Source organism: Fukomys damarensis, unplaced genomic scaffold, assembly GCF_012274545.1.
Source record: "Fukomys damarensis isolate Sample0158 unplaced genomic scaffold, DMR_v1.0_HiC HiC_scaffold_21, whole genome shotgun sequence".
Lineage (NCBI taxonomy): Eukaryota > Metazoa > Chordata > Mammalia > Rodentia > Bathyergidae > Fukomys > Fukomys damarensis.
The window spans coordinates 31,140,094-31,162,253 of NW_022900933.1; the positions used below are offsets into that span (position 1 = coordinate 31,140,094).

The following is a 22,160-nucleotide window of genomic DNA, read 5'->3' on the forward strand; positions in this document are numbered from 1 at the left end:
CTCAATGAACTCAGGGCAGACTAGCTTAAGTCTATTCTTGTTTTTGTTTTTTTTTTTTTTTTTTTTCTTTTTGGTACCAGGATCGAACTCAGGACTGACTTGCAAGGCAGGCAGCAGCATCAATGAGCTAAATCCAGGGACCTTAAGTCTATTCGCAAGTGAAAAGTTATTTCCAAAATTTTGTGGGAGAAAAAAGAAAAATAGAACCACTGGTTTAATTATCTAAAAATAAAGCAGAAAAGCATACATTTTGGACTCCTATATATATCATGCACCATATAGTTTCTAAATGTCCTTCATGTAATCAGGATTTTTTTTTACTTAAAAAAAATTTTTTTTGGTACCAGGGATTGAACTCAGGCCATTGCGCTTGTGAGGCAGGCAGCAGAGCCAAATCCCTGGCTCACAGCATTGATTGAGTTGTATGTATGTATGTATGTATGTATGTATGTATGTATGTATGTATATGTATGTATCAGGGATCGAACTCAGGCCCTTGCACTTTCAAGGCAGGTGGCAGAAAAACTGAGCTAAATCCTCGGCCCTATTTTATAGCTGATTTATGTACTATAATTTCTCATAAGTGTTACTATGTATGTGTGTATACTTGAACAAGACAAGAGCTTATTTTTCATGGTTAAGAAATAGCTCCTTAAATATGTTTCATCTTTATTCTTGATGATTTAGTTATTTCTATTCTTGGCAAAGCCATTTTCCTATGGTAGTTACTCATAATCCCATATGTGAAAATTAATTGATTAAATGATTTAAATAAGAATTTTTCAAGTTAACTCCAGAATTAAAAAAGAATGTCAAAAATTATGAAAGAAACTTAAATTAAGAAATCACTGCTGTAAGACATAAATTTATAAACTAAAGACAAGAGCCAAATTTAGGGGGGAAATAAGTCATTTGATAGGGCTACATTTCCCCTCAAAAGCAATACTTAAATCTTAAAAGTGAAAACCAAACAGCTATAGCTCCATGTATAAATACTTACTATTAGTGCAAATAATATTTACCTTGCTGGTTATTTTTTGCTCTGTTAACTTCTTACTTACATCATCATTCTGTTGTGCCTCCTGCATGACAAACTCTCGTACCATGGATGGATTATATTCAACCAAGTATGAGAATATATCAGTAGCAGCACTTCGCACCTGTGTATCATCCATGCCCTGCAGAGAAAAGGCACTTATTCTCATGTAAGTATAAAAATACACAAGTTAAAGCATGTACACACCTAAAACCTAGGAAACTATAACAAAATATCACAATGTAAAAGAAAGGTTTAAAGAATTGTGGAATAGTTAAAACTTTTTTTCCAACAGATAAAATTACAGTTTCTAAATCACCTACTCCTGTTTATTTTAATATTTAATAGACTACAAAGTTAACAAATTATTAAAAATATAGAGAATTCCTTTAACTGAGCATTCTTTCAATACAGTGTCAGGACACTAATCCTGGAATTTTATTGCTTCTTTCTCTGTTTTGGTACTGGGGATCAAACTTGGAACCTTGCACTTGTGAGGCAGGCGGAGGCACCACTGAGCTAAATCCCAGGCCTTGCTTCTTTATTTTTATGAAACACACAATGTTAAATATTATTATTAACCGTGGTTTAAAAAATTATGGAAATTAAAAATGAGGAGCAACAAACTTACGAGGATGACTTCTAAAGCTGGTAATATGCCCATATTTGACAAAGTCTTGAAGAAAGCATCTCTGTTTTGAGGTTGCAGCGTTTGGGAAAATGCACAAAATTCTTTCAAAAAGTTAACCTGAAATTAAGAAAAAGGTAAGTGTTAAAAATCAAGCTGGGATTAAGGAAAAAAAAATCAAATTAATATCTAATTTCTTACCAATTCCTGTCTTTTTTCCTCATCTGTTGCTTCATCTGTTAGTTGTGCAAACAAATCTGTCAGAAATTTTTCATCTTCCTGTGAAATAAAGGACAAATTTAATGAACTGTATAAAAATATAATTTCGTTGCACGCTAAGATATAAATTATAGTAATTAGAAAAAGGAAAGATGGTACTAGCAATGTTGTTCTATCAAAGAAGGAAGGAAAAAAAACTAACAATTAAGACATACTGGAGACTCCTATTTGAAAGATTATTCTTATATTTTGGCAGGATTCTATTTCCCAAAACTACTTCAGGGCCAGGCAGTAAATATTTTAGCTCTGTGGGCCAAGTGGTTTTTAATATAATTACTCAATTCTGCTATTACAGCATGGAAGTAGTCAGACAATATTATATAAATGAGTAAGTATGGCTGTACTCCAATAAAACTTTATTTATAAACAGCAGGCATGGCATGGCCTTAGTTTACCAACCCGTTTTTATAGGCTTATACAACCTAATTTTAGAAGTTGAAGTTCTCTAATCTTTCAAATGAGGACAAAGATAAAGCCTTCTTTAACACCTCTCCTTAACAGGAATTGAATCCAGGGCCTCACACACACACTAGGTAGGCATGTACTTGTTATCACTGAGCTGAATCCCACCTCTTTTATTTCTATTTTGAGACAAAGTTTTGCTAAGTTACCTGGGCTGGCCTCAAACTTGTGCTCCTCCTATCTCAGGCTCCTGAGGAGCTGGGGCTATAATCATTTGCCACCATGCCTGGGTACTTCTTTGTTTTTGTTTTTTTTGTATTGGAGCTCAGACTCAGGCCCTTGCACTTCCAAAGCAGGCAGCAAAACCACTGAGCTAAATTCCTGGCCCATTCAAGGTTTTAAAGATACAGAAAACAAGCAGGGCAAGGTGGCACATACTTGTAATCCCAACCCTTGAAAGGGGTTAAAGTGGGAGGTTCCAAGTTTGAGTCCTGCCTTGGCAATTTAGTGGGACCCTGTCTCAAACAAAAAAAATAAAAATAAAAGGCTAAGGATACAGTTCATTCGTAGCACAACCCTGGGTTCAATTCACAGGTATCAACAAAGGGAAGAAAAAAAGGTACAGAAAACAATTCAATTATTTTAAAAGGCTAAATTTAGTGTTTTTAAATGAACTTCAACCAAAAGAAAGATAAAAATACCTATTAACTCACAGGTATCAACAAAAGAAAGAAAAAAGGTACAGAAAACAATTCAATTATTTTAAAAAGCTAAATTTAGTGTTTTTAAATGAACTTCAACCAAAAGAAAGATAAAAATACCTATTAACTCACAGGTATCAACAAAAGAAAGAAAAAAGGTACAGAAAACAATTCAATTATTTTAAAAAGCTGAATTCAGCATTTTTAAATGAACGTCTACAAAAAAAGATAAATATACCCATTATTTGAAGATAACCATAGAAATTATTGTAAGTTAAATTACTTTGAAAAGGACTTAAAAGCCAGGCGTGGTGGTGCATGCCTGTAATCCCAGCACTCGGAAGGCCGAGGCAGGATTGCTGTGAGCACGAGACCAGCCTGGGCTACATAATGAGTTCCAGGTCAGTCTCGGCTACACAGTGACACCCTGTCTCAAAAAAAAAAAAAAAAAAAAAAAAAAAAAAAAAAAAAAAAAAAAATCAAAAAACACCCTCACAGGATACTAATCTAGGTAGGTAACAGAGAAAAGTATAAAACTTGAACCTGAAATGTTGTCCCTTGCCTCTTTATTTTTTATTTATTTTATTTTATTTTTCTTTTCCCCACTTTTCTTCTTTGGTACTGGGAATTGAACTCAGGACTTTGTGTTTGCCAGGCAGGTGCTGCATTGCTGAGCTACATCCTGGACCCAGTTTTTTGAGACAGGATCTTCTTCTGTAGTTCTGGCTGGCCTCAAACTCACTATGTAGTCTAGGCTGGCCTTGAACTCATGATCCTACTACCTTAGCCTCCCAATTGCTGGGATTACAGGTGTAGGATACCATGACTGGCTGCCTCCTTATAACTGAGACACAGATTAAGAAATTCACCCATGATTCATCAATCTACCCAAACCAAATCAGTTAACACGTCCCATAGCCTTTCTCTGTCACGTTTCATCAAAATTTTGTTATTATTTTTGTTCTGCACTACCCCAGCTAGAAGTAGATTCAACATTATCTTAGCCCCATACTGGATGAAGTCTAAATACTGTAAATACAAGTAAGTATGGAACTTACTGCTATATGATAAGCTTCATATTCACTATTGTATGTATTTAAGAAACATTTTGTGATACTAAATTAGTTGTCTATTCTTACCTCTCCTTTTCCTAAAATATACAAATATGCTATATCGCATTACAGAGTTCTGACCATATGTTTGTTACCACATGGCATCCGATTTCAAGACACATCTCAGAGAGTGTAAGAATATTTCATTTAAATTGTGCCTCAAAAACGTTCTAGCTTTCATAGCACTTTAGAAATAAGGCCTAGCATCATCAAGAGAAAACAGTACCATAGAATTGGCAGCTAGCACTTTACAGAGGATGCTGTAGAGAAGAAAAGAAAGAACAACTTAAAATGATTTGTACTTCATAAGTAAAACTAGCATTTTACTCATATGAAGACCAGGAAAACAGAAGTAACAAATTTGTACCAAGTAAAAGTAGAATCATATGGGGCCAGAGATTTAGCCCAGTGATTCCACAGCTTGCCTTGCAACGGCAGTTTGATCCCTGGTTATACCCCACCCCCAAAAGAATCATATAGAACTAAAGAAAAGGTTAGTGTGTCCAGGACCATCCATGGAGACCAGAAATCAAAACTGGTCAGAGAATGAGGTTCTACTAGCTTGCAACAGTTAGTCCTTATAAAGAATTAACAGAAATCAGGGCTGGGGATTTAGCTCAGTGGTTCTTCTGCCTGCCTCATAAGCACAAGGTCCTGAGTTTGATCCCCAATACCAAAAACAAAACAAAACAAAACAAAAAAACCCCAACAAAACAAAACAGAAATTGGTACCAGACCCTTTTCCCTGTTCTTATCTAACCATAATACTCTGTGTAGGACTGCAATTATACTTACCAGATTGTATCACCTATATTATACTTACTCGTCTTTTAAGTAAATAGAAAATGTCCAATTTGTCAAAATGGAATTATTTCTATTTCTAGAAAAATGAGTTGCAAGTTAAAACATTCAAAATCTGAGAAACCAAAACTTTTGAGCACTAATGACACTCAAAAAAATTTTGGAATTTAGAACATTTCCCTCCCCGCAAATCTTTGTATTACAGATGTTCAACTTGCAAACTCTATTTAATCTGAAAACTGTAACACTCATGATCCTCAGCATTTCCAATAAGGAATGTTCAACCTATATGTAAAACATCTGAATTCATGCTTTAAAAAAAGAAAAGGCAATAAAAATAGATTTTCTAAAAAGGGACAAAGATTAGACATACTGCCTTATTTGTAATACTGCCACCAATCAGTTCTGACATTTATTTGCTTCTCTGTATTTAACCAATCCAACTTTTGTATTTTTTACTTATAGTCCTGAAGCCTCAAAATAATCTTTCAAATCACATCACATTTATGTTAGTTTTGTTTGTTTTTTGGTATCGCGGATCAAACTGGGGTCCTTGCGCCTGTGAGGCAGGTGGCAGAACGACTGAGCTAAATCCCCGCGGGACCCATTTACCTGTCATTTTTACAGTATCATGGGTATTATAGAAATAAAAACCATGGGAGAGGAGTTTGCAAATAATAATTTTTCTCTGCATTACATAAACTTTTTCAATTAAAACAAACCAATTTATGCACTACAGGATGATTCAGCTTAGTGGGCATTACAGATGTAAACTACTGGTTCTCAGAAATTTTGATTATTTTGTGTAGAATCCAAGATGTAATTCTAAAACAAGCATCCTATTAACAGAAGACCCAAGAGACTGAACAAACTATAGAAAGAAAACTTGTGAAGTGTAGTAAGCAATGATCAGATATTTCTTTTAAATGCCGTTTAACGCCTTACATGAAAGGTTTCATTTAATTTTCAACTTTACAGAGTAAGGCACTAGTATCACCATCCTTCAGATGGGGAAACAATTCTAAGAGGCTCAGAGAACTGTATAAGACACACAGCAACTATTAAGTGAAAAGAGCTGTTTGCTTAATTTTCCACTTTCAGGCATTACAAAAACATGTCTTGGTAGGGATATATGCAGATATGATTGCTTCCTATTAGTCTCATGACCCTAAAACTGGGCCTTTACTGTATCATTATCCAGGATTCCCATAAATTCTATGGAACTTATATATTTAATGACATTTCTCCTGGCTTCTTTGTCTCTTTACTCTCCCAATCTATTCTATGATAGAATGATAGATTAGTATCTCTCGAATTTCATGTTCAATTATTTCATTAGTACAATCCCACTATAATTTCTTCAGGTTTTTTTTTTTTTTTTCTGTTTCTTTCTTTTTTCCCCCAATGCTGGGGATTGAACTCATGCATACTAAACAAGGATTCTGTCACTGGATATAGACCCAGCCGCAATCTAGGTTTTTCTTTCTTTTTTTAAAAAATAGAACTTACATTCTCTACCCAAACACAACAATTTTGTGGTCTGAGTATTACTATTCATCATAATCTCTTGCATATCAATATATTTAGCATTAAACTTTAACAAAGCTGAAGCTCAGTTTAGGGATTTAAAGGGGAAAAAAAATTTTTTTTTTTTTTTGCTTAAGGCAATTAACATAAATGGCATCAATCAAGCAGCTACCTTTTTAAGTCAGAAAAAGAGAATGAGTTAACTTACCTGTAACATACCAACAATTTCTACCTTATTGAAAAAGATAAAAGAGTGAAGTGTTGATAACATATTTTCTTCAAAGACTGAAGGGGTAGGGAGAACCATGTCTTGTATATATTGAACTCTGTATGTCTGATGAATTTTTTGTTTCAGCTCAGGATCTGATATGGGAATCACTTCTTTAAACCTGGCTGTTTTTGTTAGAAATTCCCTGTGTTTTCGTGGTTGTGATAAAGCAGGATCATATTCTAAACATCCAATGACGTCCATTATGCATTCCTCAGAGAACATAACCTCAAAAAGAGCAGTTCGATTCAAGAGGAAGATGCCTTTGATAATTTCATACAAGTGGTGCAGTCCTTCGATATTTTCCAAGTCCTCACACACATGAAAAAGCTCTAAGAGCTTTTTAATATAACCCTCATTTTCCAGTGCTAGTGCAAGTTTCTCACGACGGAGGGGGGAAGGTAAAGACGATGCCACAAGTTCAGCAATTTCCTCAAGGCGACTTAATTCACAAGATGGCAATTCTAAACCTGGTGAGGACATATCATCAAACCTTTCCTCTTCAGATTCATCCACAAGGTCCTGAGTGATGTCCACTGAAGGATCCTTTCCTTGAACCTATGAAGAAGAATTTGTGTTGACAAAATATAAATCAGCAAGCCCAAATGAAATTCTTAGATGAATACAAGAAATGTTACAAGAAAAAAAAAAAGATAACCTTCAAGTTTAAGAATTTTTTTTCAAACTTGACACAACTATTTTTCTATGTTACTTTTCTCTACATAACATATACTCTCAATTTTAAGGAAGTTAATTAAAGTTCAGATATGAAATGAATTTCTTCCTAAAATACAAGGTTGTTAGGCAATACCAACTTCCTTGGATAGGTTAAACCAACTAAGACTGTCAAAGCATCCCTGCAGAACCTTAACAGAAGCCTGATGGCAAAACATCTACTCATTGTATCTCCACATCCATGGCCAGGGGTAGGAGATTTTCCAAGAGACCATGGGAAATCTAAACATTCCTAGGACTGCCCTACAGGATAGTCCAAACCACCAAATTCTTTAATATTTAAGCAAAATTCAAACATGTCACAATGCTGTGAGCATAGTAGATATATATGATCATAAACAAGGAGAATTCTTTTTTTTTGTTTTTTTGAGAAAGGGTCTTGCTATGTAGCCCAGGCTGGCCTCAACCTCCCAAGTGCTGGGATTACAGGCATGTGCCACCATTCAAAGCCACAATGAAAACTGTTACTCAGGACTTTGCACCTGCAGGTGCAGGACCACTGAGCTAAATCCCTGGGCCCCATAAGAAAAATTCTTAATGTCAACCAATCCAAGAAACCAAGGGTCCAAGAATATCAGCAAGACCTAGGCTCACTTTGAACCAAAGTGGGCTAAAGACTTGCTATAAATGCTAGATGGTACTAAAAAAAATATGATTAATAAAAACTGCATGGAGATGGATGCTACAGTACACACTTTTAATCCCAGGACTCTGGGGAGGCTGAGGCAGAAGGACAGCAAGTATGTATGAATCCTGCATGGGCAATTTTACCAATTTTCTCAAAATAAAAGGGGGAAGGGGTTGAGGTTGTAGCTCAATGTAAAGTCTCTCAGTTTAATTCTCTCTCTCAACAAAAAACCAACACAAAATCTGACAGGATACAAATACACCTGTACAAAAATAAGCCATATATAAAGTACAATCTGTATGTATGTAGTAGAGTTATCCCCAAAGAAAAAGTTCTTTCTACATATCTAAACCTGTAACCTTTATGATAGTCTAAAAGTCCTAAAATACATTATATATCCCAAATTTGTCACTGTAGAAACGCTTAACTACAAAAAGATGTGAGTTCAGGGTGAGCCTGAACGATGTAGTGAGACCCTGACTCAACTCCCATACCACCCCTGAAAAAGGAAAGAAGGCATTCAGATATAAGTATTAGTACTTCATGTTCTAGGGAAAGAAACAACTTTACAGGTTAATGTATGAAAAACAGTAGAATGTATGGCAAAAATAAATTCTGTAAGTTAAGGAAAAACCATGCCTCAAGGACACTGTAGCTTCTATTAAGGAAGTGAATCTCAAACTTCAGGGTATAACAGAATCAGCAAAAGCAGATGAAAAATGACAGACAAATAAATTCAGTCTATCACCTGTATTGTAAATAAAACTTTCACTAGAAGATAGCCACATGCATTCATACATGCACCATGGCTACTTCTGAACAGGAGAGCTGAAAAACTGGGAGACTGTATAGCCTGAAAAACTTGAAATATTTATTGTACTCTCTTGCTCTTTACAGAGAAAGTCTGACCTAGAGGTGAGGCATAATTACAGGACCTTAGTTTCTGATCTAGTAGGTCTGGTGTTGGGGTGGGGCCCCAGAATTTCCAAATCTAACAGTTCTCAGGTCATGTCCCTACTGCTGGTTTGAGAAACACATTTTGAGGACCAATGAATTTTAAAATCATTCTCTAGCCAAAATAAATGTGGAGATGGAGAAATCCTCCCTAGGTCAAAATGGCTTAAATGAGTTCACAAGGGTCAATGGCTTTAGCCACTTGAACACATTAACAAAAATACACATTCACAAAAGATCATATTCCTAGAATGAAGTACCAGAGTCAGAAGGGAAAATTCCAGAATCAGTTAAGAACATTCAAGCTTAGAGGCAAGGTGAAATTGCTAGTCAAGAACCACAGTGTTCAAGACCAGTGCAAAAATGGGTTTTATTTCAAGAGGCACAAGGACAAAGAAGCGAAGTGAATTTGAGAGTATTAGTCAACATAAAACTAATATACGAGGTAAGAAATGATGGTAACCTGACAGTGGAGCAAAGGAAGATAAGTGAAGGGGCCAAGATTAAGAACTGAAGGATGGAATGGATGGTAGGGGTGAGAGAAGGATCAGTATGACCCTTAAATTTCTGGTTACAGCAGCTAGACTGCATTTACCAAGCTCAGGACAACAGAAGAATGAATCAGCCTAGCTGAGAAGAATGTTTGATTTTAATTATAAAATTTGAGACATTAGGGAACACTCAAAAAGGAGCTGCTGATATAGTAACAGTGTATAAAACTGAGTTCAGCTATGGCCTAGACTGGATAGTATGTGTCAAAAAACTACAGCCTTTTTAAGTCAAACTTTTCATAGCAGTGAATTTAAAAAACCTATTTGAAATCTATTTAAATTTTGAGGTATTAGTTGAAAGCAATGCAAAAATCAAAATATTTTAAAGAGCATGGTGATTTTCTCTTTTTAAAATTACCTGACATATTTTCTCCCAAATCTCATCACATCCAGCTTTTTCTTGAAAGCTAAGGGCCAAGTCATAATTCTCTGCTTCAGACCATACAATCAGAGTGTCCTTTGGATTGGGGAGAAAAGCGGGGGGGGGGGGGGGGGGGGATTCACAAAGTACTTCAAAGCAACAGGAATTGATACATCACTCATTTTTACTCTTTCCAATATTGTTATTGGTAATTACCAATCACCTTTTATACTTTATATTTTGTCCAATCTATAAAATGAAAATAATGTTTCCCTTAAGGACAATGTTGCCCCTATATGACAATCATATGAATGCGTAATATTTGTGTACTAAAAGATACAAATTCTACCTTTGCATGCTACATTTTATTCTCATTAAATGCCACAGAAGTCAAAGCATATATAACTAGAGCATGACAAGAGGATGGGATTAATAAAACTTCTTTCCTCTATTGTCATCAGGTGTTCTTTACCCAACGCACACGAGGTCCATTAACCTTTTGAAATTATTGGCCAAATCTGATTTACAAGGACAGAGCCATATACCAATTCTTTAAATACAGGATGTCCAAAATTGTGTATTTTTTCATTAAATTTTTAAAGATAAAATAACAGGAAATATAAATACAACAATTTTATCAAATTTATTCAATACAAGAATTGACTGGCTGAAATGACACCTGCTTGAGTGACACCTGGGGCAAACTACAGTTAACTTTTACAAGAATGTTTATGGTTCAAGCAGCAGCAACCTTCTTGCTGCTTCATTCAGACACAATTTTTTTTCCTCCTTCTAAGAGAAGGTGGCAGTAGTAGTCCAGGCTAGCTTTGAACTTGCTATACTGCTCTACAGCCCAAACTGGCCTCAACTGACTACCCTCCTGAGTGCTGGGATTATAGCCATTCACCACTGCACTCTTTTAAAACAAGGTTGCTTTATATTGCCTAATTTGAGACAAGCTGGAGTTTTTTTTCAGTTTAAATTCACTGCAGCAGGGGATGTAGCTCAGTGGCAGGGCACATGCTTACTTAGGAAGTGAGAGGCCCTAGGTTTGAGTCCTCAACCCCAACCTCCAACCTTTAAACACCAGAGATTGGCAGAAACCCTATTTTTAGAAGTACACCGGCAAATTATGTTGCAATCTATTCTGAATTACATAAGGAATCAGACAGTAAATTCTCATTTAATTACCAAAGTTGAGAGGACAAAATGTTTACCTGTTGCTTCTGGTATGCAGTGTTAGGATTGATTTTAGACTCTAAAAGTAGAGAACCTATGAAACAGGAAATAAAAGACATTCATTATGTTATTGTAAAATAGTATATTATAGGGTATAGTATGATAATTTCAACTACATATATGCTATGATGCGCAATGACCAAATTAGCTAGTCAGCATTCCCCCCGCAACAGTTCAAAATATTTTTATTAACCCAAATATATCCTAAATTATTCGTCACCTTCCAAAGTCTCATATTTTGGGTCTGGGATGTAAGCCCAGAGGAACAGTGCTTGCCTAGCCTGTGTGAGGCCCTAGGTTCAATCCCAAGCACTGCACTGTATACACACACGCATGCACACAACTCATATTTTTCTCTTTCCCTCCTTACCCCCTCCACCTCCCTTTTTTTCTTTCTTTCTCAGACAGGGACTCACTGTTGCCCAGGCTGGTGTTGAACTCATGGGCTCCTATCTCACCCTCTCAAATAGTTGGGACTGCAGATGTGTACCATGAGTGGCCAGTATTTCTTTTTCCTTTCCTTTCCTCTTCCCCTCCCCCTCCCTTCTCCATTCTACTGAGGAAGGAACTCAGGGCCTTATATGTGCTAGACAAGAGCTCTACCACTCAACTACATGAGCTGCTATGTCTATTTCTTAACAAATTGCCATATTTCTTCATTTTCGAATAATCAGTATCTAATAGAAAGCAAATTTGCACATTTCTGGTTTTATCCTAGCAATATAAGACTTACGCTATTTAGAAAACAATTATGATTGGTAAGAAGAAAAAAACACAACATTTAAAACAAATTTATAACCATCCTCACATCAATCAGCTCCAGCCTCGCCCCCCCATTTTTTTGTGACATAGGGTCTCAGTATGTCATTCAAGACGGTCTTGAACTTACTATGTAGCCTAGATCCTCCTGTCTAATTCAGCGTGAGTGCTGAGATTACAGGCGTGCACCACCACATTCAGCAATCAATTCCAGTTTATCCCAGGACATAGTGCTTAAAGGAAAGCTCTGGCCCGATGCTTGAGAAACAGCAGTTTCCTCTGCAGCTGTCTCTTATACAGTACTGTCACTTCTCATAATACACTTAACAGTTGCTCTACCCATTCCAAAGAGTAAGCTAGACAGTGAGAACACTTCACATTTTCAAATTTGCTTTTGCCTTGTGTTAAAATTTATTAATTTCATAATTGCCTGGGATGGGATTGAACGTACTATCCTGCCTCAGCCTCAGAGTGCTGGGATTACAGGCATGCACCACTAAACCTAGACAAAACTCCTTTATTTAGGCTCTTCTTCCCTCCTTCCTTCCCTCTTATTTTTGGCTTCCTGAATTTCCATATATAGATAATATTCTACTTTTTTTCTCTTTTCCCAACTCTTGTCAGATTAATGAAAACAAATTTGCTAGTGTTTTTTCAATTCTCTTTATATATAATTATCAGGTTTTTATTTTGATGACTATTAAGAGCTGTAGCTAGGTGTGGTGATGCACACCTGTCTCAGCATTCAGGAGGCTGAAGTAAGAGTACTGATATGAGTTCCAGACCAGGCTGAGCTACACAGTGCGATGCCATCTCAAAACAAACAAACAAACAAAAAAAGGGCTGTGCTAGTAAATTTATAACAAGAAAAAGCAACAAGTGAATGAATAATGCCTACAGTCTCACAAAAATACTAAGTCAGAAGCTGTTCTTTGGCAGCACACTTGCCTAACACATACAAGGAAGGCTCCGAGTTCCATTCCCAGCACTACAAAACAACAAACAAAAATCCTAAAAGCAGGATAGTGGTGGTAGAGCACATGCTCAACATGCACAAAACCCTGGATTCAATTCCCCAAGCCACAAAACACCCCCTCAAAAAAAAAACAAAAACAACAACAACAACAACAACAAAAAACCCATAAACAAAAACATAAAACTAAATCTTCAACTATCTTTGCATTCTTTCCTCATTTTAACAAGGACATAAGCTGAATTCTACTGTTTTCCACTGAAATAACAGACCATGACAGGTACTTATGCATTAAACTTTTTTTTGAGACAGAGCCTTAAAGTCTTGATCCTTCTGTCTCAGCCTCCGGAGTGTGCTGCAACTACAGGCATGTATCACCATGCCCAGCTCATACTTACTTTTTAAAGATCAGCCTGCAATCTATCTAACTGTACTTAAAAGTTTCTCTGAGAAAATACACTGCAAAAAATCTACTTTGAAATACAGTATAATTCAAATCCTTGAAAACAATCCATCTCTAGAGGTAAAACAGAATGAAAGCACTGGAACACTTTATAAAATCTTATTTACGCAAGAGCTCTCACGGCACACAATTAACTAATAAAGTAAATGCCTCTTTAAATTAAAGACATGGGGCTGGGGTTGTGGCTCAGCGGCACAGTACCTGCCTGGCAAGTGCAAGATCCTTAATTCCCAGTACAAAACAAAACAACCAAAAAAACAAACTAGACAAAAGTAAAACCGATCCAAAAGAAAAACATGGACAATTTTTGATAAATACAGTAAGTGAGGCATCATCAAAATTAAAAATTTTAACTGGGCCAGGGATGTAGCTCAATGGTGCTGCCATCTGCCTTATAAGCTCAAGGTCCCACCACCACAGCCACCACCACCACCACCAACACTTTTAACTGTGAAAAGACAAGCCACAGAATGAGAAAAAAATTTGGAATTTCTATTTGATAAAGGACTCACATGCAGAATATTACAACACATGAATTCTTAAAACTTAAGAATAAAAAAAATTAAAAAGTGGGCAATGGACATTTCTCCAAAAGATACACAGCCATTAGTAAGTATATACAAGATGTTAAACATCATAACTATCTGGAAAATCCAAATCCTAATCATAAAAAGATAATTTCAACTCCATTAGGATTTATGTAATTGACCAACAATAACAAGTGTTGGCAAAAATGTAGATAAATTGGAACCACGCTGCTTGTGGAAATGAGAAAGGAGGCATCTACTTTAGAAAACAGCTTGGCAGTTCCTCAGATGTCAGGTATGTAGCTCAGTGTAGTGCATGTGACTTAGTACATGCAAAGCCCTGGGCTCAATCTGCAGTACCCCTCATACCAAGAACAAAGGCTAGGTACATATCCAAGAAAAATGAAAACACATGCATGTTCATAGCATGACTATCTGTAACAGAAAAAAATGAAAACCCAAATGCCCAACTGATGGATAAATGTGGTCCAACCATATAATGACTACTACTCAGTTATACAAAGTTATGAAATCCTGTCATATGCTACAACATGGATAAACCTTGAAAATCATACTAAATGAAGAAGCCAGTTCCCAAAAGGTCATGTTAAATGTCCAGAATAGGTCAATTCAGAATAAAATGGTCAGCAGTAGTTTAGGGATGGGGGATATGGAAATGAGTGGATAATGATTGCGAATGGAAGAACATGAATTCTTCTAGAGGAGATAAAATGTTCTAAAATTAGATTGTAGTGATGGCTGCAATACTACGTATATTACTAAAAACTGTGTGTGTGGGGGGGGTTCCCAAGGATGTACCTCAATGATACAGCATGCTATAGGCCTTGGGTACAATCCTGGGCACTGCAAAAAAATTAAAAATTATACACTTTGAATGGGTTAATTATCAAGTATGCAAAAGCTGCTTTAAAAAGTTATAGCACAGGGTTAGGGATTTAGCTCACTGGTTGAGGCACCTGCTTTGTAAGCTCAAGGACCCAAGTTCAACCCCCTGTACCAAACAAACACACTAAAAAAGATTCAGCACAGAGCCCAGTGCACTGTACAGAGCTGTAATTCCAGCTACTAGAGGCTGAAACTCGAGGATTCCAAATTTAAGACCAGCCTAGGCCATATAGTGAGACTCTGTCTCAAAATAAAATATAAAAAGAGGTGGAGATGTAGTTTAATGGCCGAAAATGTTTCTACCTCTAGTATCACACTTACAATAAAAGTTACAGTGTAACTAAAAATTATTAACAGTGCAAATATTCCTACAACTAAATACTTTGTAACAATGTGTGAAAGCAACACAGACAGGAATTTTACAAACCTAAGTGAAAAGGGGTGGGGATTTTGCTGCCTGCCTGGCAAGCACAAGGTCCTAAGTTCCATCCCCAGCACCAAAAAACAAAACAATACAAAAAACATCCAAACAAAAACCCAAACATAAGTGAGAGGAATCTGAAACAAAGGTATATATCACACAATCCCATTTATATAAAGCTCAATAACTGGCAAATTAATCTATGGTTAAGCTAGCAGTTATCTCTGGGACTCAGAAGGAGCATAAAGCAGGCATTTAGAGCGCTGCTTATATTGTTACTTTATTTGTATACTTGTTATTTCATGAAAATTCATCATGTTACACATTTATAATTTGTGTACCTATCTGATATAATAAAAATGGTTTAAATTTTTGACAAGACACGAATAACAAATGGTATGGGAGGATTGGCGTTATTAAGAAATACACACACTGGTGCATGGGGCCAGGCCCTGAAGGTTTCTCGGATATACGATGTGTGAAGGATCCCATCCTGAGGTTCACAGCCACTACATGAGTGGACTTGTTTTTTCTGCCAGGAGATGCACAAAGTTCCCTGTCCAGGGATAGGGTAATTTTGACAAGGATAGGTAAGGTTATCAAGCTCCAGTATCCATACCTAGTGGTGCAGGTGGTGCTGGCCAGGCACTAACTCAGGAGGCAGAGGCAGGAGATTCACAAGGCCAGCCTGGGCTACTTAGCTGAGCTTAAGGTAGGTCTGAACTACGTAGTGAAATCCTGTCTCAAAAACTAGAAAGGAACCTTAGTTTTGGTCTTAGTTCTACTTTGAGTTAATATGGAAGTATTTATTTAAACAGCTCCGAGTCTGTCACTCCTAAGTAAACAGCTCAACCTCTCAAGTTCTACAGACTAATGTCCTTGCCAATACTCAAAGTTAAGGGCAAGGACTTATGTACTATGCTTCATTAGTAGGAAGGAAGAATCATCACGAACAAGTTAATGGGGCTGGAGGAATAGCTCAGTGGTAGAGCACTTACTTGCCTAAGCTTTTGCAGGACCTTGGGTTCAGTTCCCAGCAACACAAGTGCACGCTTGCGCACTGTATGGAACTCAAAACTCTTATTGTTACAAGTCCCTTTTGCTGGTTCTTTGGCTCACAGTGCACCTAATGGTATTTAAAAACTGAAATGAAGGGTCAGAGATGTAGCTCAGTGGCACTGTGCCTGCCTGGCTAGCACAAGGTCCTGAGTTTGATTTCCAATACCAAGAAAACAAAACAAAAAACCAGGGCCAGGGATTTAACTCAGTGGTTCCACTGCCTGCCTCACAAGCACAAGGACCCAGGTTCAATCCCCAGTACCAAAACCAAAACAAAACAAACACCAAACCAAAACAAAACAATGAAAAACAAAACTGAAATGGAGGCTAGGGGGAAATGATAGCATTACATTAAAAGGTACTATATTTGGGTCAATCCTCTAAAACACTCAAGCTCTGTCAGCTCAAACCCCAGGGTACATGACGGCCCTCCATTTTTCCTCATCACTATGGTACAATAGATAAAAGTTTAGTTACTCTAATTTGGACTATTAATTTTCTACACAGCTGGTATAAATAGGTTAAGAAAAAGGTTTAAACATTCTTTTCAATGTGAAAAATTTCCCACAGTACAGACAGTGGGTTCTTTTTGGTAAGTAAACATACATCTGGAATGCTTATTGTATGCAGATTCTATACTACTTATTGACTTAGAAGAGCAATAAAAAAATGCTGATGCTGTCTGTTCATTTCTCTCACCATAGCAAAAAGAGAAAAGAAAGGCTTTTCCACCTAGAGTGCTCTGACCTTCTTTTCTAATTATAGTAGGGGTAAAAGCAGACCCACCCACAACCAAGATGCATTTCTACAGAGTTCTATGGAGAAGTAGAAGCACAGGATCCATTTTACCATAAAAGTGGTGCTATTCATGTCTCGTTTTTTTTCAAGTCTCAAGTAACAACGAGAATTTAACCTGTTTAATTCTTACATGGGCAATAAAGATAATAGATTAACACTGTATTGAGCCAGGTGTGATAATGCATGCCCATAACCCAAACTATTTAGGAGGCTGAAGCAAGAGGATTGCCTGTTTAAGGCCAACCTGGGTAACTTAGTGAAACTTTGTTTCAAAATTAAAAAATGAAAAAGTGCTGGAGATGTAGCTCAGTAGTAGAGTACAACTAGCATAGACAAGACCTTGAGCTCAATCCCCGTACAACAAAGCAAAGCAAAACAAAACAAAATGCTATTTTGAAATGTAAGAACTACTTTATAAAACTTAAGGTAACCAAGTGTGGTGGTGCATGCCTGTAATCCCAGCACTCTGGGAGGCTGAGGCAAGAAGGATTACAATTTTAAGACCATCCTGAGCAATTCAGTAATTTGAGGAGATCCTGTCTCAAAAAAATGACAAAGGGCTATGGAGTGCAGTGTAGTGCGAAGGCCCTAGGTTCAATTCCCAGTATTATCCCCTCCCTTCCAAGAAAGTAAGAGAAGAAACTTGCCTTCTTGGATCTTAGATAAGCCCCTATTTCCCATAGTAAAAACAGCCTACAGCTGAGACAGCATTATAACCTCCCTCAGATTCAATAATGAGAAAATTAAAACCATCTACCCCTTCTATGCAATAAATGAAACTGTAGACTTCTTTTGTTCTCAACAATTTACAATCACTAAGCAGAGTATAGAGGAGAAAAATGTTCTGAACTTGAAAGAAAGGCCAGAACTGAATCCCAGGCCATTCCATTTTAAACAAAGAATGGTTTTGGACAAATGAGCTACATTTCTGAGGGCACCTTTAAAAAAAGAAAAAGAAAAAAAGTCTGCACATGGTAGTACACACTTGTAATAGGGATGCTGAGGCCAGAAGATGGAGACCATCCTGGACTACTCACAAACCGAGACTGTGTCAAAGAATTAAAACCCTAACAAAATCCAAATGTCACCACCATCTATACACAAAAGCTCCTATCACTTACTAGCACTAGCAGTTTCTCACTAAATGAGTTGAACTGGAAAACTCCATTTTAAGGCAGACAATTATCACATTATAAAAGTTTATTTTACAAACTATAAAATATTTCCGGCTGGGTTTGGTGGTGTACACCTGTAATATCAACACTGTGCAAAGAAAGCTGAGAAAGGAGGATTCCAAGTTCAAGCTGAGCTGGGCAACTTAGCCAGATCCTGTCTCAAAAATAAAGAATAAAATTTAAAAAGTGGTGCGTGGTGTATGGGGCATAGCTCAGTGTGAAGGGCCCTGGTTCAATACCCAGTGCCAAGAGAACCTAGGGAATCATGGGGGGGGCACCCTTGAGCAAAATTACTTGGTATGGAAAAACTCAGTAATTTTAACTTTCTATTGGATAAATGACTCACCTTATGGAAAAATCAGAAATACTTCCCATTTTTGTTCAACACACACACACACACACACACACACACACACACACACACACGCACACTTCAACTATCCTATCATGAAGAAACAGGGAAATACACAATTAGCAGGTGACCCAAACTAAGATTCAACACAGTAACTTTCACATGTAACCTGGGGATAAACTATAACTTTAAGTATCACTGGGCTAAAATTTGTTTTAATTTTCTCTGAAATAAATCTTGAGGCCAAACATAAAGCAGCAAATGTAACTGAATGGCGGCAATGTGGGAATTTGTGCCTGTATGTATTTATTAGACAAGGTCTCCTTATGTAGTGAGTCAGCCCAGGCTGGCCTGGAATTTGCTGTGATCCTTCTGCCTCAGTCTCCAGAGCTCTGGGATTACAGGTGTGTACCACCAGGCCAGGCTTCGACATGGGAGTTTAAGTCTACTCCAAACAGATACTAATACTAGTTTCTGGCTGTAGGCTAGATGTCTCACTCACAGACTGTCACCCCTAAACTGAACACTAATTGTTGTGACCTAGCAATGTTACTTATCATCTCTAAGCCCCAGTATAGCTAATCACACTACAGCCATCAGAGAATTGTTTTAAGAATTATGTAAGTCTACACAAGTAATTACTTACAGAGTTTCTGGCACATAGGCGGCACTCAATAAATTTAGACTACTATTATTCCCATTTGGAATTTTGTTAGCATAAATTTTTTTTTTTAAGGATAAAATGTTAATCATCAAACTGAAGATTAGTTCACAAGTATCCTGGAATTTTTCTAAGACCATTTTTGGAATAAGATTTCCTTACAACTTAGATACAAAGGCAGATCATGATTTAGCCTAGCACTTTCGCCCTTAGATAAATACTTAAATCCATTTTTTTAGTATATGTGCTGCTGAAGTGAGCACTTAAATCCATTTTTGGTGGGGGACTGAATTCGGGTCCTTGTGTTAAATCCTTTTTTTTTTTTTTTTTTTTTTTTAAAAAAGCTATTCAACCTGCTCTGTTGCACAGTCCTTCTCAACCTCCCCCAAACCTTCAAATGGAAGGAAGGCTAGAGGCTGTTTCCTAAGGGCAAAAACATAAACGTGAAAAAAACACATCAGATTTTTGTAATACCACGTTAGAATACAATTCCCTATGATGGTATGACATTAAGCCTTAATGCTTAAAAATAAAGAGGAAGCTAGGGGTGATAGTGGCACCTGATCATGAGTTCAAAGACACCCTGGGCTACACAGTGACGCCCTGTCTTTTATATATACACACTTTCATCTCACAACAAGCTAACTGGTGCCTGAGAATGTAGCTCAGTGGTAGGATTCACCTAGCATCCTAAGGCCCTGGGTTTGATCACCAGCAATCCTTACCAGCAAAGAAGCTAAATGAACATCAAAGTCCATCCTTCCCAACTCACTATGTAAAGTTTTTAAAATGTACAATGATGTACAGGAGTAAGTTGTTATGTGACTGTTGCACACAAACAGCACCACATGTGATATTATTCTTGTATTTTAATTAAGAGACATAAAACGTTAACTTGGTCTAGTAAAATTCTTTTCTAGACAGAATCTAAGTAGCCCAGGCTGGCCTTGAATTTGCAGTGACCATCCTGCCTCAGCCTCCTGAGTGCTAGGACTACAAGTCTGAGGCATCCCTGGACAATTGAGACCTTGTTCTCTAAAACAAAAAAAATTTAAAAAGCAGGGGATGTAACAGAATAGTACAAGATCTCTGGGTTTTATCCCCAGTATCACACAATAAACTAAACTAAACCAAAACACAAAAAACCTGTAGGTAATAGTATACTCCAAATTACCATTTCTTTAATTCAAATAAAACACCAGTCTACCTAGAATCTACAATTACAAAGGGGAGAGCCTTGCTTTTATGAAACTGGAGTTCTGGGTAAAGTCCAATAGGAAAAAAAAATTCCCTGAAATAACTTTGTTATTCAGATATAGAACTACAGTCATAATAAACTGACATAGTTGCCTATTGTAAAATCACAGGCTAATGTAACTAGGTGGGAGATAACTTTCTATATCCAGAAGGAACAATCTGAAAATAGTTTTATCAAGATTTCAAGTGAAATTCTACGGATGTTACGGAGCTAAGTGGTAAACCTATCGAGTAAGTCTTTTAAAATGTTAAGCCCTGCCAGGTGTAATGGCACACTCCTGTAATCCCAACAAACGGAAAAGCTGAAGCAGAGTTCAAGGCTACCCTGGGCTACATAGCAAGCCCCCCCCCCCAAAAAAAAAGGAAGCCGGGGATTTAGTTCAGTAGCACCGCTCCTGCCTCGCAAGCACGAGGTGCTGAGTTGTTCGATCCCGGTACACACACACAAAAAAAAGCAACTTGGTCTTTGGACTTGTAAATATAACCTGTGGGAGACCAACACGGTGGCAAAGGCCTGTAATGCCAGCCACTCAGAAGAGAGTGGTTCAAGGCAAGCCAGGCAAGTTAGTAAAGCCTTGTCTCAAAATTTAAAAAGGGGGTAAACGAGAGGACCGGCAGTGAAACTCAAGTGTTTCTTGGGTTCAACCACCAGTATTAAAACAAAAACAAAGAAACAAAATTCGTGACGACGCTAGGGCAGATTTAAAGGTTTTAAAGATATCTGCTAACTTCTTCCCCATCTGTTAGCCGAATCAAATTATGAGCAATTTAAGCAACCATAAAGCTCAAAATCAAACTATTCCAAATTTGCAAGATGTTTGCACAGTGAAACGACTCGCAAAATCCTGTGCTCCTGTTAAAAAGACATCCAATACTGGTGAAAGTAATTCTATTCTCAAAAGAGCAACATTTTCTCTACCCAGTGTGGAGTTGCTGGATCCAAGAAACAGTGTTGCCAACCCACAAAAGGATCATAAAGGCCAAAATGTTAAAAAAAGAAAAAAAAGCACATCAAAATGATTTTCAAGTGTGCAACAAATTAGAACTTTCTTAGCTTGAACCAAAGTTGCATGCCTGCTTTACAGATGGATGAACTAAGGCAGAAGGTCGGGTTCGCTGGTGCCTTTCTCAAGGTCACTCTAGTGTAAGAGAACAGCACACCCGGGCTCCCGATCCCACGCCCCCAATCCCTGCACACGTCCGGACGGCACAGCTCAAACCTGCTTGGCTCTACTCGAACCCTAAATGCCACCAGGCACCCAGAGAAAGGAAACACCTCGCGCGCTTTCAAGCTCTAGCAGGCCCAGGGTACCTGTGCCCCGCCCTCCTGGAGCCGGTGCCCCTCCGCGCACGCGGGACCCCCGCCTCTGCCCCGTACAACCTGGGGAGGTGGCCCGGGACGGTGCTGCACTTACCGTCGCTCTCGGCCCTGACAAGCAGGGACATGCCCTTCAGGCGCTCCACGTAGCCGGACGACACATGCCCGGTGCCCCGATCGTCCCACTGCCGGTCCTCGTTGAGCGTGTAAACCTTCACCCGCCGCCGGGTGTCGGTCATTTTGCCGCGAAGGGGCCGGGGCGAAGGCCC

The 22,160-nt window shown here is 37.7% G+C and overlaps 1 protein-coding gene across 2 annotated transcripts in view; it reads right to left on the reverse strand.

Moving 5' to 3' along the window:
• Positions 1–22,154, reverse strand: part of Ppp4r3a (protein phosphatase 4 regulatory subunit 3A) — a 35,312-nt gene extending 13,158 nt beyond the window's left edge. The window contains exons 1-7 of one of the 2 annotated variants that reach the window (XM_010616310.2): positions 21,989–22,154; positions 11,201–11,256; positions 9,981–10,079; positions 6,695–7,312; positions 1,866–1,943; positions 1,668–1,784; positions 1,062–1,178 (exon numbers count right to left, since the gene is read on the reverse strand). In XM_010616310.2, coding sequence (XP_010614612.1) covers positions 1,062–1,178; positions 1,668–1,784; positions 1,866–1,943; positions 6,695–7,312; positions 9,981–10,079; positions 11,201–11,256; positions 21,989–22,130 — 1,227 coding nt within the window. In that variant the 5' untranslated portion in view covers positions 22,131–22,154. Of the gene's footprint in view, positions 1–1,022; positions 1,179–1,667; positions 1,785–1,865; positions 1,944–6,694; positions 7,313–9,980; positions 10,080–11,200; positions 11,257–21,988 lie in introns of both variants that reach the window. The other variant, XM_010616309.2, reaches the window with a different exon arrangement.
• Positions 22,155–22,160: the final 6 nt, after the last annotated feature.